The sequence below is a fragment of the Somniosus microcephalus genome, chromosome 8 (genome assembly GCF_052327205.1).
Source record: "Somniosus microcephalus isolate GS21.2 chromosome 8, FLI_Smic_1.0, whole genome shotgun sequence".
In the NCBI taxonomy this organism is placed as follows: domain Eukaryota; kingdom Metazoa; phylum Chordata; class Chondrichthyes; order Squaliformes; family Somniosidae; genus Somniosus; species Somniosus microcephalus.
The window spans coordinates 95,234,831-95,250,373 of NC_140994.1; the positions used below are offsets into that span (position 1 = coordinate 95,234,831).

The 15,543-nt window shown below is 43.0% G+C and overlaps 1 protein-coding gene across 1 annotated transcript in view; it reads left to right on the top strand.

Annotated features, from left to right (window-relative positions):
• pkd2l1 (polycystic kidney disease 2-like 1) overlaps positions 1-13,227 on the top strand; it is a gene marked incomplete at its 5' end in the record, with an annotated part of 178,630 nt that extends 165,403 nt beyond the window's left edge. Inside the window, 3 exons of the mRNA XM_085996148.1 lie at positions 7,043-7,194; positions 7,387-7,534; positions 12,867-13,227. Of these exons, the coding sequence (XP_085852274.1) occupies positions 7,043-7,194; positions 7,387-7,534; positions 12,867-12,899 (333 nt within the window). The remainder of the gene's footprint in view (positions 1-7,042; positions 7,195-7,386; positions 7,535-12,866) is intronic.
• Between the last annotated feature and the right edge of the window lie 2,316 nt (positions 13,228-15,543).

The following is a 15,543-nucleotide window of genomic DNA, read 5'->3' on the forward strand; positions in this document are numbered from 1 at the left end:
TTTGTCAACGTTCCGTAGACATCTGGCCCGATCTCTGTTAAAAAAATTGTTTTTTTCCGTTCACGAATTACTTTATTTTGAGCTTGAACATTCTCATCTGCACCTTCGGTCTCAATAATGTTACTGGCCCTAAAAAACATCTCCATCTGCTCAATGTAAGAACTGAATGGTTTGCAAGCTCGGTCATACATGCCGAGGCTTCTGATGAATCCCTTGGATGTGGCCATGATAGTCCCGATCCCATTGAACAGTGACTCAGCATGCTGCCTGTGTAGCTGTGAGAATCAACACCGCTGTTGCTGTGTATACATACACGCGAAGGCGAAGCACAGGTGATTCTGCATCAGCATTAACAGTAAAACATTGCAAAAATTCAGTTTAGGTGTCACAAATTCACCTTAAACTTGTCCATGCGAAGGTTGAACCCTGTGTCCTTCCATGTTCCTTAAAAATGGCTTCAGGATCCTCTCCTCATCGCCAAAATGTAATATATGTGGGTAGAACAAATGAAGGACAGAGACATGATGAGTTGTTAGTCCGTGTGCTTATTTTATTAAGCCAGAGCAAACTGAGCATGCTCATACCAAACCACGTGATAATACATTGCAGTCGAGAATACTATCTTCACAGACCTTGCTGGTTTCAGTCATAGTTACCACATGGGGATGTATAACATTCCAGTACAAAAACTACTGTTTCAACACAAGTATTGTGCATTGGGTTTCTGCAATTGTGTTACTTTTTTTTGATGCACTGGTACCTCTCTCTGAATTAAGCACAAGAGTCAACCCAGTTATGGTTAAAAAGAGCAGCTTTTATTCACCACATATGTGGCTTTATCGAGGCCAAGTCAACACTTGGATAAGCAGACTGTTTCATCAGGCAAGAGAATTTGTTTTAGTTTGTACCGCTATCCACAACTACATAAAATAATAAAGCAGCAGAGACTGAGAGTAACTTCGTGTGATCTTTACTGGGTAACTGGAACTTTGGCACTGACTATACAAATCGATACGCGTCTGTTATATACGCTCGCAACTAAGGATGTACATCCGCAAAACAAAGTAGTCCCTTCAATGTTGTATACATTACACTTCCTCCCCCTTTAGTTTAATAGTATATTAACGCAAAATTTCTATAATTAACATACAGAGCCTGTCTTTACAGTAACAAAATTCAAATTCCAACATAACATTTTATTTTGTCAACAGCCCTTTTACAAGTCAAATCTCTGGGGAGGCCTCCTCTGCCTCTCTGGGTAACGTCTCTCCAGACTCTTTTGCTTTGGGGAATGAGACTGTACAGGTACAGTTGCATCAGGTGAGCTATCAGCACAGGTAGAGCTCTCAGCTGTGGATGAGGCTGATGCTGATGAATCAGGAGTGTCTGTTTCCATGTCAGGTGAGTCTGGGCGAGGTATAGGGGTGTTTTTCACCTGAACATCCAGAATTTGGTCCACATGACGTCTCAAAACGTTCTCTCCCACATCCACGGTATACATCAGTGGTCCCTCTCTTGTGGATATTGTCCCTGGTTGCCACTTTTCCATCCGGAAATCACAAGCAAGAACTGACTGTCCCACACTGAAGCTTCTTGTTGGCTTAGCATTCAAATGTTTGAACTGTTTGTTCTCTACATCACGACGTACATTTGGTTTAAGAAGGTCCATGCGAGATATCAGGTTCCTGTTCAGAAACACCATCACTGGAGTCTGATTAGTGGCTGCGTGTACTGCGTTCCGATAAGCAAAGAGGAAATTGTCTATCTTGTGTTGCAGTGGTAGATTCTCGCTGTACATTGCTTTGATGGCCTTCTTGAAAGTCTGTACGAATCTTTCTGCCAAGCCATTTATAGCTGGATGATACGGGGCAGATGTGTAGTGCTTGATTCCATTTTTCTTCATGAAACCTTCGAATTCGTCAGAGACAAATTGTCATCCATTGTCTGTGCAGATTTGTTCTGGTAGGCCATTTCTAGCGAACATGGTCCTCAGAACTGAAATGGTCTTTTCAGATGTGGTTAATTTCATTTTAATGACCTCGGGCCATTTGGAATGTGCATCGACTGCAATCAAGAACATGGAGTCCATGAACGGTCCAGCAAAGTCGATGTGCACACGTTGCCATGGTGATGAGGGCCATTCCCATGGATGGAGAGGGGCTTGTGGTGGTGCACTCTGGACCTTTTGACATCCTGAGCAGCTCTTTGTCAGGTCCTCGATCTGTTTGTCAATTCCCGGCCACCACACGTATCCACGGGCAAGGCTTTTCATCTTTACCGTACCTAAGTGGCCTTCATGCAGTTCATCTAGCACTCGGTTACAGAGCTTGGGAGGAATCACAACTCATGAGCTGCACATCAGTGTTCCCCGACACACCGATAACTGCTCCCTCCTAGCTGAGAATGCTGGAAACAATGAGTCACCATGCACTGGCCATACCTTCACAGTGATGTCATAAACTTTTGACAATGTGGGGTCATTGCGTGTTTCTCTTTCAATGAGGGAGTTTGTCACTGGTAGCTGCTCAACTATTGTTGTGTGAAATACCTCTGCTGAGTCAACTGTTGTAGTTATCTCTGAGGTCGGCAGTGGTAAACGTGACAAACCATCGGCGTTGCCATGTTGCTTGGTCCCCTTGTATTCAATGTTATACAGGTGAGCCCCTAGGAAGAGTGACCATCGTTGCAGCCGTTGTGCCGTCATCACTGGAACGCCCTTCCTTGGGTTGAAGATTGAAATGAGAGGCTGGTGGTCAGTTAACAGTGCAAACTGTTGACCATACAAGTAGTGGTTGAATTTCTTGACTCCCCACCCAAGGCTGAGGGCTTCTCGGTCAATCTGTGCATAATTGCGTTCAGCTGTAGTCAATGATCTTGAGGCAAAGGCTATTGGTCTTTCTGAGCCGTCTGGGAACTTATGTGACAACACGGCACCAATGCCATGGGGTGAAGCATCACATGCCAGTCGAATAGGTAAGGATGGGTCAAAGTGAGCTAGCACCTCTTCTGAAGTAATGAGTCTTTTACTCTCTTGAAAAGCTTGTTCACAGCTGTCACTCCACTTCCATTGTGACCCTGTCTGTAGCAGTGCATTTAGTGGATGTAACACTGTGGATAGGTTAGGCAAGAACGTGTGATAGTAGTTCACCAGTCCAAGATATGATCTCAACTGAGACACATTTTCAGGTGTTGGTGCATTAATCACAGCTTCAATCTTGTCTGGAGACTTGTGTAAACCGTCCTTGTCAATCACATGTCCACAGTATGAGATTTCCTTTTTGAAAAACTCACACTCGTCTCGGTTCGCTCGGAGCCCATACTCCCGTAACCTGATGAGCACCTGTTCGAGGTTGGAAAGGTGGTCGTTGTCATTCTTGCCAGTAATGATGATGTCATCAAGATAACACTGAGTACCTGGGATCCCCTGCAGGACTTGGTCCATTGCCCTTTGCCAGATTGCAGGAGCTGATGCTATTCCGAATACCAGCCGATTGTACTGGTAAAGGCCTTTGTGCGTATTTATTGTCAGGTACTTCTTTGATGCATCATCAATTTCCATTTGGAGATAGGTCTGGGCCAAGTCAATCTTTGTGAAGCGTTCCCCTCTTGACAGGGAAGCAAAGATGTCCTCAATGTGAGGCAATGGGTACTGTACTGTGTGGAGGACTGGGTTAACAGTCACTTTAAAGTCTCCACAAATGCGCACTTTTCTTGGCTTTCCTGGTTTTGTGCTGGAGGTTTTCTTCATCACTGGAACTATAGGTGTGGCCCATTCACTCCAATCCACCTTGGACAGGACCCCTAACTGCTCCAAGTTCTCGAGCTCTGCTTCTACTGAAGTGCGAATTGGAAAAGGCACTGGTCTGGCCTTGTGGAACTTTGGATTTGCGTTCTCCTCAATCTTAATTTTTGCTTTCATGCCCTTAAGTGTTCCTATTCCCTTCTTAAACACTTCCTGAGAGTCAGAGAGTATTTGTGACAGTCTCTCAGGAGTGGCGTTGCTGTCCTCCTTTGCTGACACAAACAGTGCTTGGATGGTGTGCCAATCCAACTGTATTTTCCTGAGCCATTTGCGTCCCAGCAATGGTGGTCCTCCGTTTTCCACTACATAGAGGTTCAATTGCGGTATTTTTTTTTCTTTGTATGTCACGGTCACTTTTATTTTACCTTTGGGGCACACTCTTTGTCCTGTGTATGTCTTTAACAGTACTTTAGTTGGCCTTAGCAGTATGTGTGAAAACAGTCGTTTGTAGTCATGTACAGAGATCACTGTTAAAGCTGAGCCTGTGTCCAACTCCATTTTCAGCCTAACTCCTGCCACTTCTGGAGTAACCCATATTATTCTGTGATCCCCTGTCTCTTTCACACTGTGTAGTTTTAGACAAGCCAGATCCTCTTCCTCTGAGTCTGTGTCACTTTTTTTAAAATCTGAACTGTCTCCAGTCACGTAGTGTACCTTCTTGTATCTTTCTTTGAAAGGTTTCTTGTTTTCAGTCACTTGATGTACCTTTTTGTTACACTGTATTGTATTAGTTTTCGGCTTCTTATTTGCTTTGCAGACTCTTTCAATGTGCCCTCATCTGCCACATTGTCTGCAGTCTTTGTCTTTAAACCAACAGTCATTGTGGTCATGTGACATTTTGCCACAGCGATAGCACTTCTTTTCTTGTTTCAGGGACATTTTATTAGTTGAATATTCCAGGGATTTTAGTTGAATTTCTAAAGCGCCACGTGCTGCTGCTTCCATTGATATTGCAATACTCAGAGCTTTCTCCAATGTGAGGTCTTTTTCAGACAGGAGCTTTTTTTGTGTGCTTTCACTTTGCATGCCACACACAAATCTGTCCCTCAATGCATCTGATAAGCCCACTCCAAATTGGCAATGTTCTGATAATTTGCACAACTTTGCCAAATATTCAGAAATGCTTTCATTTTTGCTCTGGTTCTGTTTATGGAATTTAAATCTTTCGGCTATGAGCAGTGGTTTGGGGCTTAAATGGTCTTGGAGTGTGTCCACTATTTGTTTGAATGTTTTGTTTGCTGGCTTTTCAGGGGTTAATAAAGTACGTAGCAGCCCGTATGTCTTTGCACCCATAACACTCAGCAAAACAGTGGCTTTCTTTTCTACCTCCACTCCATTAGCCTCACAGTAGAATGCCACTCTTTCAATGTAAGTTGCCCAGTCTTCAATGCTGCTATCAAATGCTGCAATCGTGCCAATCATCGCCATTTTTTTTCCAAACCCGTTTTTCTTTCTTTACTAGTTAGCTAGCGTCATGCAAGTCCTGTGCACTTTTCACTTGACTTACGTATCCCCTGCCTAGCTTAGCAAGCGTGCTCTGTTTTCTCTACCTTCTCGCTCCTTTCTTCCAAATTTCGGTGTCCTTTGGATGCGATGCCAGAATAGGAAGACGTAGGTTCATAATTCTCATCGCCAATTTGTTGTGTTTGTACCGCTATCCACAACTACATAAAATAATGAAGCAGCAGAGACTGAGAGTAACTTCATGTGATCTTTACTGGTTAACTGGAACTTCAGCACTGACTATACAAATCAATACGCGTCTGTTATATACGCTCGCAACTAAGGATGTACATCCGCAAAACAAAGTAGTCCCTTCAATGTTGTATACATTACAGTAATCACCAAAAACCCAAAACTTAAAAGATTAAACTAACTTCCATCTTTTCTTTTTTGGCAAACATCTCTGTAACAGTATTTAGTATTACCAAAGACGTCTGCTTATGTAACATGTCTTTTTAGTCCAGAATATCCCCTTACTTGAATAATGGTAGAGTCCTTCCAGGATTTCCCTCCTTTAAGTTAACCCTTTCTTTGATGTTCTTACTTTTGCGTACTTTCTGATACACACAAATACATCTGAATTCAAAATTCAACCACACTTAACCACTCAAAGTCCAATAAAAATAAATAAACAATGACAGCAGTTCAAGTGTAAAATTTGACTTGTCATACTTGCTACTCAGTTTAGATTGCCAAATTCATATTAAGGTGGATCTGATATGGGCCAACACAGCTGCAAACTCCCCTTACAAGTATGAAAGCTGACTGTTGCAGTCATGGCTTTCATATTGGTATAATAATACAGGTACACTATCCTTTATCCGAAAACCTCGGGACCAGCCGTGTTTCGGTTTTCGGAAAATTTCGGATTTCGGAAGGTATTTTATAAGACTGGGAAATTTGTCGGGGGTGGGGGTCGGCGGGGGGTCGGGGTCGGCGGGGGGGGTCGGCGGGGGGTCGGGGTCGGCAGGGGGGTCGGCGGGGGTCGGGGTCGGCGGGGGGGTCGGGGGTGGGGGTCGGGTCGACGGGGGGTCGGCAGGGGGGTCGGGGTGGGGGTCGGGGTCAGCGGGGGGGTCGGGGGTGAGGGTCGACGGGGGTCGGGGTCGGTGGGGGGGTCGGGGGTGGGGGTCGGTGGGGGGGTCGGGGGTGGGGGTCGGCAGGGGTCGGGGTCGTGCGCACGACTTACGATGAACGATTTCGGTTTTCAGAAGTGCGGAAAAAGGATACTATCCCTTATCCGAAAGGGTGGGGGGGGTCGGGGGTCGGGGGGGGATAAAAGAATATCGGACAGGCGACTGCAGCTATCGGACGGGCCGCTGTATTGTTGGGTTCACCTCCTTCACACTGCCCGGCCTGCAATCTCCTACCCAGGAGGGAACTCAGTGACCCTCTGCCCTGCTCAGCGTAAGTCGTGCGCCACTCTGGTCATGTCGTGCGCACGACTTACGCTGAACGAAAAAACCTTCGGTTTTTAGAGGGTTTCGGTTTTCAGAAGTTCGGATAAAGGGTAGTCTACCTGTAGCAGGGTGCAACTTGATGTCTTCTATGTTTTCTGGATTTAAAAGAGATGAGATCTGCAGCGATGGAAATGTAGACTTTGCATTGATTCCCTGAATGAGTCTATCCTCTGGCTACCTAGAGAGTAAGATTTCTGATAGTAGTCCTTTCAGCTTTTACTAGATCAAACTATTATTATAATTTTAAACAGTCTCTTTAATATCTACCATTGTTTTACAGATGGCTCTAAATGCTGAGATAGAGAACTTGGGAAGAAACTTTAGGTGTCCAGACAGCTCAAAGACTTTTAACCAGTCCGTAGACTTTGATAACGTGAAAAACAACAGCAACAACAAACCAAACAGCAGTGTAACAAATGAGGAATTCCAAATGTATGTATCATGGGGTGAGGATGATTAGGTGTTAAAATAAAGATGACATGAGGCATAGGGACCTAACAGACATAGTTTTACTAAAATCATTATGCAATGCTGGTGAAGTATTTTCTTAGAAAGCAAGTTTCTTGTTCACATCAACATTTTATGGACTGGTGCTATTACAACGTACCTGTAATCTTATTTCAGGTTGGGGCGCCGTGTTGTTCAGCTGGAACATTCAATTAGCAACATTGTGTCCAAGATTGATGCAATCACTGTTAAACTTGAGATAATGGGAAAAAACAAAGTGAATCGCAAAGACATGATGGGAAAGCTGCTCGACAGTGTTCAAGAGGTAAAACTAACATTATCATTTCACCCTCCTTTGCAGAATGTTCTTGTGTAAACTTAGAAACAAGACTGCAATCCGGGGTCACTTTAAATTATTGATTTGGCCTTAAACTCAAAAACTAGCAGTGCTAAAGAAAAGAGTTAAGGTTTGCAAAATGATACAAAGTTTATTGCTGAAATCCTCTTTCACTGAACACATCTAAGTGCTGTTATGCAAAGCTAAAAGAGAACCACGAGTGAAAGAAGGGTTGCCGGTATTAACTGCTGGTTCCATACGAACATACAAACAATGACGGACAGGCAAAGACCCCCTGGTCCATCAAGCCTGTCCCATAAAATTGCGATACCTTGTGTATCACAATATATACACTCTTGACCCCACCCGAAACCATGTGATCGCCTGGGAAAGGCGAAAAACAATATAAAAAACCCACCCAAATTTGGGGGGAAAAATCTGGGAAATTCCTCTCCGACCTATCTGGGCAATCGAAACTAGTCCAGGAGATCACTCTGGCCCTGAATTGCCTGCAGTACCTACCTTCTGTAAGAGGTGATCTCCGCCCCAGCCAGAAACAGGTCCTGCTCTCGCTTGAAGGAATTCAGCGAGTGAGCATCCACCGTATGAGACGGCAGCCTGTTCCAGAAGTCCACTATCCTCTGGGAAAAGAACCACCATCTGACATCTAACCTAGATCTGGCCTTTTTCAACTTAAATCCGATTGTCCCCTGCTGCTTAATGTGCATGCACAGTAATCATTCAAAATATTGGAAGGTTGTGTGAGGTGACTATAATATGTCATATATACTTTGCACACTTATTTTATCTAAGGGTAAATTCAGAGCTCCCAGAGGAGAGTGGCATGTGAAAGGACTATGGGTTGGAGAATCATGTTTATACTGATATACCTGTATTTCCTATCTGCACACCTTTGAGCAAGGATCTTCACTGGGTACATGACAGCACTGAATTTACCCTACTATTGAGCAGTCTACCTTGGTTACTATGGTAGTGTGTCTAAGCTTCTCCTGATTTGGCACCAGCTCCTCTGGATGTTTCTCTGGGCATTGACATTTCACATCACCTCCTGCCAAACACTTTGTAGTGCTCTCATGTAGACAGTGGTATCCTGAGGTGCCAAGGAAGGCCAGCCCTCTTCTGCCTCACTTGCTATAACAACACTTCCACAGAAGCATCTGAGAATTTGGAGGCACATGGTGCAATCTCATATCTCTCCCGGACCACAAGCAGCGAGCTCCCAAACGGCTGTTGATACCAGAATACTAAAATTAGACTGAGGCTAGAGGTTGCACTCAAGCAACGTGCCAAAGCCCATCATTCCTGGTCCACACCAGGGCCAGAAAATCAATATTAGATTAAGCACCTCAGCCAATCTGATTCATAAATGTTTCTATTATGGATTTAGTTTCTACTAAAAATATTTGTTACCATGTGAGCATATACATAACAACAGCTATAAACTGGGCTCCAAATTACTAGAAGAATAGTCTTAAAAGGCAGCACTGAGATTTCACAACATGGTTTGATGAAAGGATTTAACTGTTCTGTGTTATTTGAGCAGCTCAAAGACATATTTGTGCCAAAGGAAAAAAACAGTTTCAGCCCAAAACATGTGAAAGTAGTTGGGCAGCTTTAGGGCACTGGAAGCAGTGTGCAAATAGCCAATGGTAGGAGTCAGGAGGGACTAAAGAGATACCTACAGTGCTAGCTCCAGAATGCAGGAGTAACATACCCTTGTGTGAAAGTAATTGACTCAGAAATTCCATTTGCCTTCCCATTGTTACTTTGCTTCCAGCAGCTCTACAGCTGGCCAGGTCTGTCACTGAAAGATAAGGAGTAGATGTGGAGAGAATGTCTCCACTTTTGGGAGAATCCAAAACTAGGGGTAATAAATACAAGATAGTTACTAATAATTCCAATAGGAAATAAGGGGAAATTTCTTTACTCAGAGAGTGGATAGAATGTGGAACTCACTACCGCAGGACGTGGTGGAGGCAAATAGCTTAGATGCTTTCAAAAGGAAACTAGATGAGTACATGAGAGAAAAGGGAATAGAAATATATGCTGAAAGGCTGAGATGAGGCAGATGGAATGGGAGGAGACTCGTGTGGAATATAAACACCAGCACAGCCTAGTGGGGCCAAATGGCCTGCTTCTGTGCTGTATATTCTATGTAATTAGTCGACCTTACACACAAGCAAGTAGAGTTGGAGTTGAAAGTGTGGTTTACTGTCCTCGAGTTGTTTAAGGGGCCAATTCTCTACATGCATGTGGCTGTTGGGAGTCTTGTCCACTAGTCATGCACACAGGGAATGTACAGGCATGATACTAGGCAACAGGCTATTTTAGATCTAGTATTGTGCAATGAGACAGGGTTACTTAATAACCTTACAGTACAGACACCTCTGGGGAAAAGTGATCATAATATGATAGAATTTTATATTGAGTTTGAGAGTAATTTAGTCCGAACCTAGGGTCTTAAATCTGAACAGAACAAACTACGTAGGTATGAGGAGTGAATTGACTAAGATAGATTGGGAAACTAGATTAAAAGATATGACGGTAGATAAGCAATGGCAAATATTTAAAGAAATAATTCATAATTCACAACAAGTATACAATCCCTTAAGGAATAAAAACCCCACGAGAAAAGTGGTCCAACCGTGGCCAACAAGAGATAAAGACAGTATCAGATTAAAGGAAGAGGCTTGTAAAGTTGCCAGAAAGAGTAGTAACGCTGAGGATTGGGAAGATTTTAGAATTCAGCAAAGGATGACCAAGAAATTGATAAAGGGAGAGAAAATAGAATATTAGAGTAAGCTAATGAGAGACATAAAAACAGATTGTAAAAATTTGTATATGTATGTAAAAAGGAAGAGATTAGCAAAAGTAAACATGGGTCCCTTACAGGCAGAGACAGGAGAAATTGTAATGGTGAATAAGGAAATGGCAGAGACATTAAACAAATACTTTGCATCTGTCTTAACGGGAGAAGACACAGAAAACATTCCGGAAATAGTAGGGAACCAAGGGTCTAGTGAGAATGAGGAACTTAAGGAAATTATTAGAAATAGTACTGGAGAAATTAATGGGACTAAAAGCTGACAAATCCCCTGGACCTGATGGTCTACCTCCTAGGGTTTTAAAAGAGGTGGCTACAGAGATAGTGGATGCATTGGTTTTGATCTTCCTGAATTCCCTAGGTTTTAGAATAGCCCCCGCAGATTGGAAGGTAGCAAATGTAACCCCGCTGTTCAAGAAAGAAGGGAGAGAGAAAACCGGGAACTATAGCCAGTTAGCCTGACATCAATAGCAGGGAATCTATTATTAGGGACATGGTAACAGGGCACTTAGAAAATCATAATATGATTGGGTAGAGTCAACATGGATTTATGAAAGGGAAATCATGTTTGACAAATCTGTTAGAGTTTTTTGAGGATGTAACTAGCAGGGTAGATAAGGGGGGAACCAGTGGATGTGGTGCATTTGAATTTTCAAAAGAATTCGATAAGGTGCCACGCAAGAGGTTATTACACAAAATAAGGGCCCATGGGATTGGGGATAATATATTAGCATGGATTGAGGATTGGTTAATGGACAGAAAACAGAGAGTAGGAATAAATGGGTAATTTTCGGGTTGGCAGGCTGTAACTAGTGGGGTACCGTAAGGATTAGTGCTTGGGCCTCAGCTATTTACAATCTGTATCAATGATTTAGATGAGGGGACCGAGTGTAATGTATTCACGTTTGCTGACGATACAAAGCTAGATGGGAAAGTAAGCTGGGAGGTGGACACAAAGAGGCTGAAAAGGGATATAGACAGGTTAAGCGAGTGAGCAAGAACATGGCAGATGGAATATAATGTGGAGAAATGTGAAGTTATCCACTTTGGTAGGAAAAATAGAAAAGCAGCATATTTTTTAAAAGGTGAGAGACTGGGAAATGTTGGTATTCAGAGGAACCTGGTGTCCTTGTACACGAATCACTGAAAGTTAACAGGTACAGCGAGCAATTAGGAAAGCAAATGGTATGTTAGCGTTCATTACAAAGGGATTGGAGTATAAGAGTAAAGAAGTATTACTGCAATTACATAGGGCCTTGGTGAGACCACACCTGAAGCACTGTGTACAGTTTTGGTCTCCTTACCTAAGGAAGGATATACTTACCTTAGAGGGAGTGCAACGAAGGTTTACTAGATTGATCCTTGGGATGAGAGGGTTGTCCTATGAGGAGAGATTGAGTAGACTAGATCTATATTCCATAGAGGTTATAAGAATGAGAAGTGATCTCTTTGAAACATATAAAATTCTTAAGAGGCTTGACAGGGTCGGTGCAGGGAGGATGATTCCCCTGACTGGGGAGTCTAGAACACAGGGTCACAGTCTCAGAATAAGGGGTCGGCCATTTAGAACTGAGATGAAGAGAAATGTCTTCACTCAATGGGTTGTGACTCTTTGGAATTCTGTACCCCAGAGGGCTGTGGATGCTCAGTCATTGAGTATATTCAAGATAGAGATCAATGGATTTTTAGATACTAAGGGAATCAAGAGATATGGGGATAGGCAGGAAGGTGGAGTTGTGGTAGAAGATCAGCCATGATACTGAATGGTGGAGCAGGCTCAATGGGCCAAATGGCCTACTCCTGCTCCTATTTCTTTCTTATATTCTTATGATACCTTCGATTTTCTGTCTGCATTTTAATAGCAATAGCAGTAGTGTGAAATTTAATGACATGGAGCAGCTCACAACTGCAAAAAGTAGTTCCATTGGCTCTGTCTGATAGCCTAGTAGTGGGTAAAGGCTGTGCCTGCTGTCATGCCAGATCATGAAGACCAGGAGCTCTCAGGTTAACCATCTGGTTAGGGAGATAGAAAAAACAGCAAGGGTTCCTGCTCTTAATTGCTATGCAGTGATCTCTGCCCAACTGTGGCTGTGTGTGTGGATATTGGGTGGCAACAGAATTCAGATTGGCCACAATGTTCTCCATGGTACACACATGAAGACTGGGCCACTTGGGTGAACCATACTGAGCAGATGTTAGAGCCTTCAGCAGTTCAAGAAGGCAGCTCACCACCACCTTCTCAAGGGCAATTAGGGATGGGCAATAAATGATGGCCTTGCCAGCGACGCTCACATCCTATGAATGAAAATAAAGGCCACAGCCATTGTATAAATAACAGTTATCTATAGGAATATGTGTGCGTCTGTATAGCTCTGATTTCAGTGAGTCATTTATTTTCAAATATTGATCGTGGATTTGGCTGACTTCACAATGTTTGCTTGAGAGTAATGCTTTGCTTTAAATTGCTTTTTCAAGGGTGGAAAACATGGTCCGACTGAGCACCTGTAACGTTCAGGAAAGGAAAAACAGTAAAGCTGGGACTCTGGCTCAGCACAGACATCAAGGTTAAATCATTGAGAAGACTTCCCCTGGACTCCAGCCCAACTTGCCCAGGCCAGGCTCTGTGGGTTCTGCACCTCAAAGAATAAGCATAAGGTCCCATTCTAACACACACTTTTAGAAATAGAAACTTCCCTAATGATTCAGTTGTTTCTTGTAACTGGCTATAGATGTCACTAAATACCAGTGTCAGTCTTGATTGTTTGATTTCCCATTACCTGTTATTTGTACAAGAATCCAGATAAACAACGGCAAACATAAATTATTTCTGTGCTCAGTAAAATATTAGCATATTTTCATTTGATCAGAATAATATTCAAATGAGCCCAAGTGCAAACATTGCACATTGGGGAAGGTACACAGGTGGAGATCAACTAGGTATTATTATCCACTTCTTTTCCTTGGCCAAGCCTACATTGATATGGACCATTTCTCATCCCTTAAACTAAGAGTAAAACTGGCGGGGCCTCACTTGTGGCAGATGGTTTATTGGAAAATCACGGGTGCATTGCACACAATTTTCTGTCCATTGATTCTTGTCAACAAAAAGCCACAGACACTGCACCCTTCCAATAAGCGGTGTGCAAGGCACCACAGGTGGTGCGGTATCTCGGAATATTTCATACTGTAAGTGAACATGTGCAAAGCAGCACACAAGTTGCAAGTAATGTAATATTTTCAAGATACAATTTTGCCACAAACAGAATGCACACAATTACATTTATTACATTTTCATAAACCTGTTCTAAAAATCCAACTCCAAACCATAAAACAGTAATGTTCACTTCAGATTATTTCTCATTCAATCTGCTCATTTTCTGCATCAGTTTCTTTAAGTATCCCAGGTTACCTGTTGGAGGTCTCAGGTAGGCAGCACTTGGCAGATAAAATTATCTTAAGATGTAATTATACTGTCCATGCAAAGCATGCTAGCTTCGCCCTGACCCTGCCCTTATGGGGTAATTGTTACTATTTAGTGCCCTCAGCACAGAGTTTCACATGACTGGAGAAAAATTGGGAATTTGGGCAGAGAGATAATAATGGACAGGAAATGATGTACATCATGAATAGGGTGAACTGAGCTCCACCCCTGAATTCCCAAAATGTGCTCCTGTTGAGTGAAGTTCTGCACCCACAGAGCTAAGTTGTAAAAGTTAACCCCATAGAGTAAGTGCAGTTTAAATCTGGAGTCAGGGCCCAACCTGATACCAAAGGGGAGGAAATCTCACTCAGCTTTGCTTCTGTTCACATGTCCATTCCACCAGTTTAGTGTTCGTGCACAACGTAGTGGAAATGCACCCTCAATGACAAACCAAAAGCAGGATCCTGTTGCCAACTTCTCTTTCATTACTCACTTGATATGCGCTTGGTCTAATTTTTTTATAAGACACTCCATCATTGTAGAGTCAGCTGTTTTTGGTATGTCACAAGATGGAACCTAAACCCTCAAGTGTTGTGCTCAGCACATTCGAACTAAGCTACACACTGCAGACTTTACTAAATAAAAGTGAAGAGAATAGAATTTTGAAAACTGGCTTAAATATCATGCTCATAAAATACCAACAAATCATAACTGAATAAATAGGGCACCTGTCAATGAGCAAATATCACGTTTAATAAAAAAGGGGTTAGAAAGCCGGTCATTTCCTGCTGGTTTTGCTGACCATGATGACCTTAGCTCTCCCTCAAGGGGAGCAGCCAGGAATTTACAAGTATCTGTCAATCTAAGGCATCAGCAAACCCTTCTACTCCTTTTCTGGAGGCAAAACAGGATTGTTGCTTCACATGTTTTGTTTACAGACAAACTTCCCCGACTGACAGCATTTACCTTGCAACTGATCTCAGTGTGTGCCTGTTACAGCTCTTCCCCTCAGTGGGTATTTGGTCAGATAGATCAGATTTCTGTCTTGGAGAGACAGACAACGTTAACCACAGCTTATCTACAGACTCCTTCCCCAACAGTAGAGAGCTTGAAGTTGCCATGCATTACCATTGAGAATAAATCCATTCGGACATACGTTTCAGATGGACAGCACTTACTTGCACATGTGACATAAAATATATTTATTTCACCACTGTCATTCTCATCATGTTTTCTTGCTGTACTTCAACTATTGGACATTTCAAGAAATGAGCCAACATATTTTGGTAAGTTTTGAAACTGAACACAGATTAGTCATGGCAATGTCATCCTTCCCAGAGTATATTGTGCAGAACAGAAACAATGGAATTATTCTAGTGACAATATATGCATTTTTAGTTTTGCATGCTCCACTCATTTATATTGGTGTTGAGCAACCTAATCAGTGGTCTTTAAAAGGAATGCTACTCCTGGCCCCACAAAAGTACTTCAACCAGCTATCGGTCTGTGAGTGGCCCCCCAGCTCACTTCCCACCACACACTCCGAATGTTGGCTGGCCAATTGCCGACATTCCCCAACTGCCTTGAAAGCATTAGTATGGCACACACAGCTCACCACTGCATGCAAATGAGTCCTGGATCTCAAAATGGCTCGGGCTACACAGCGGATGCAATGGGCGGACGACAGGCGCAGTCCACTCAGCGACCACCCATTGTATACCTAAACTGAGA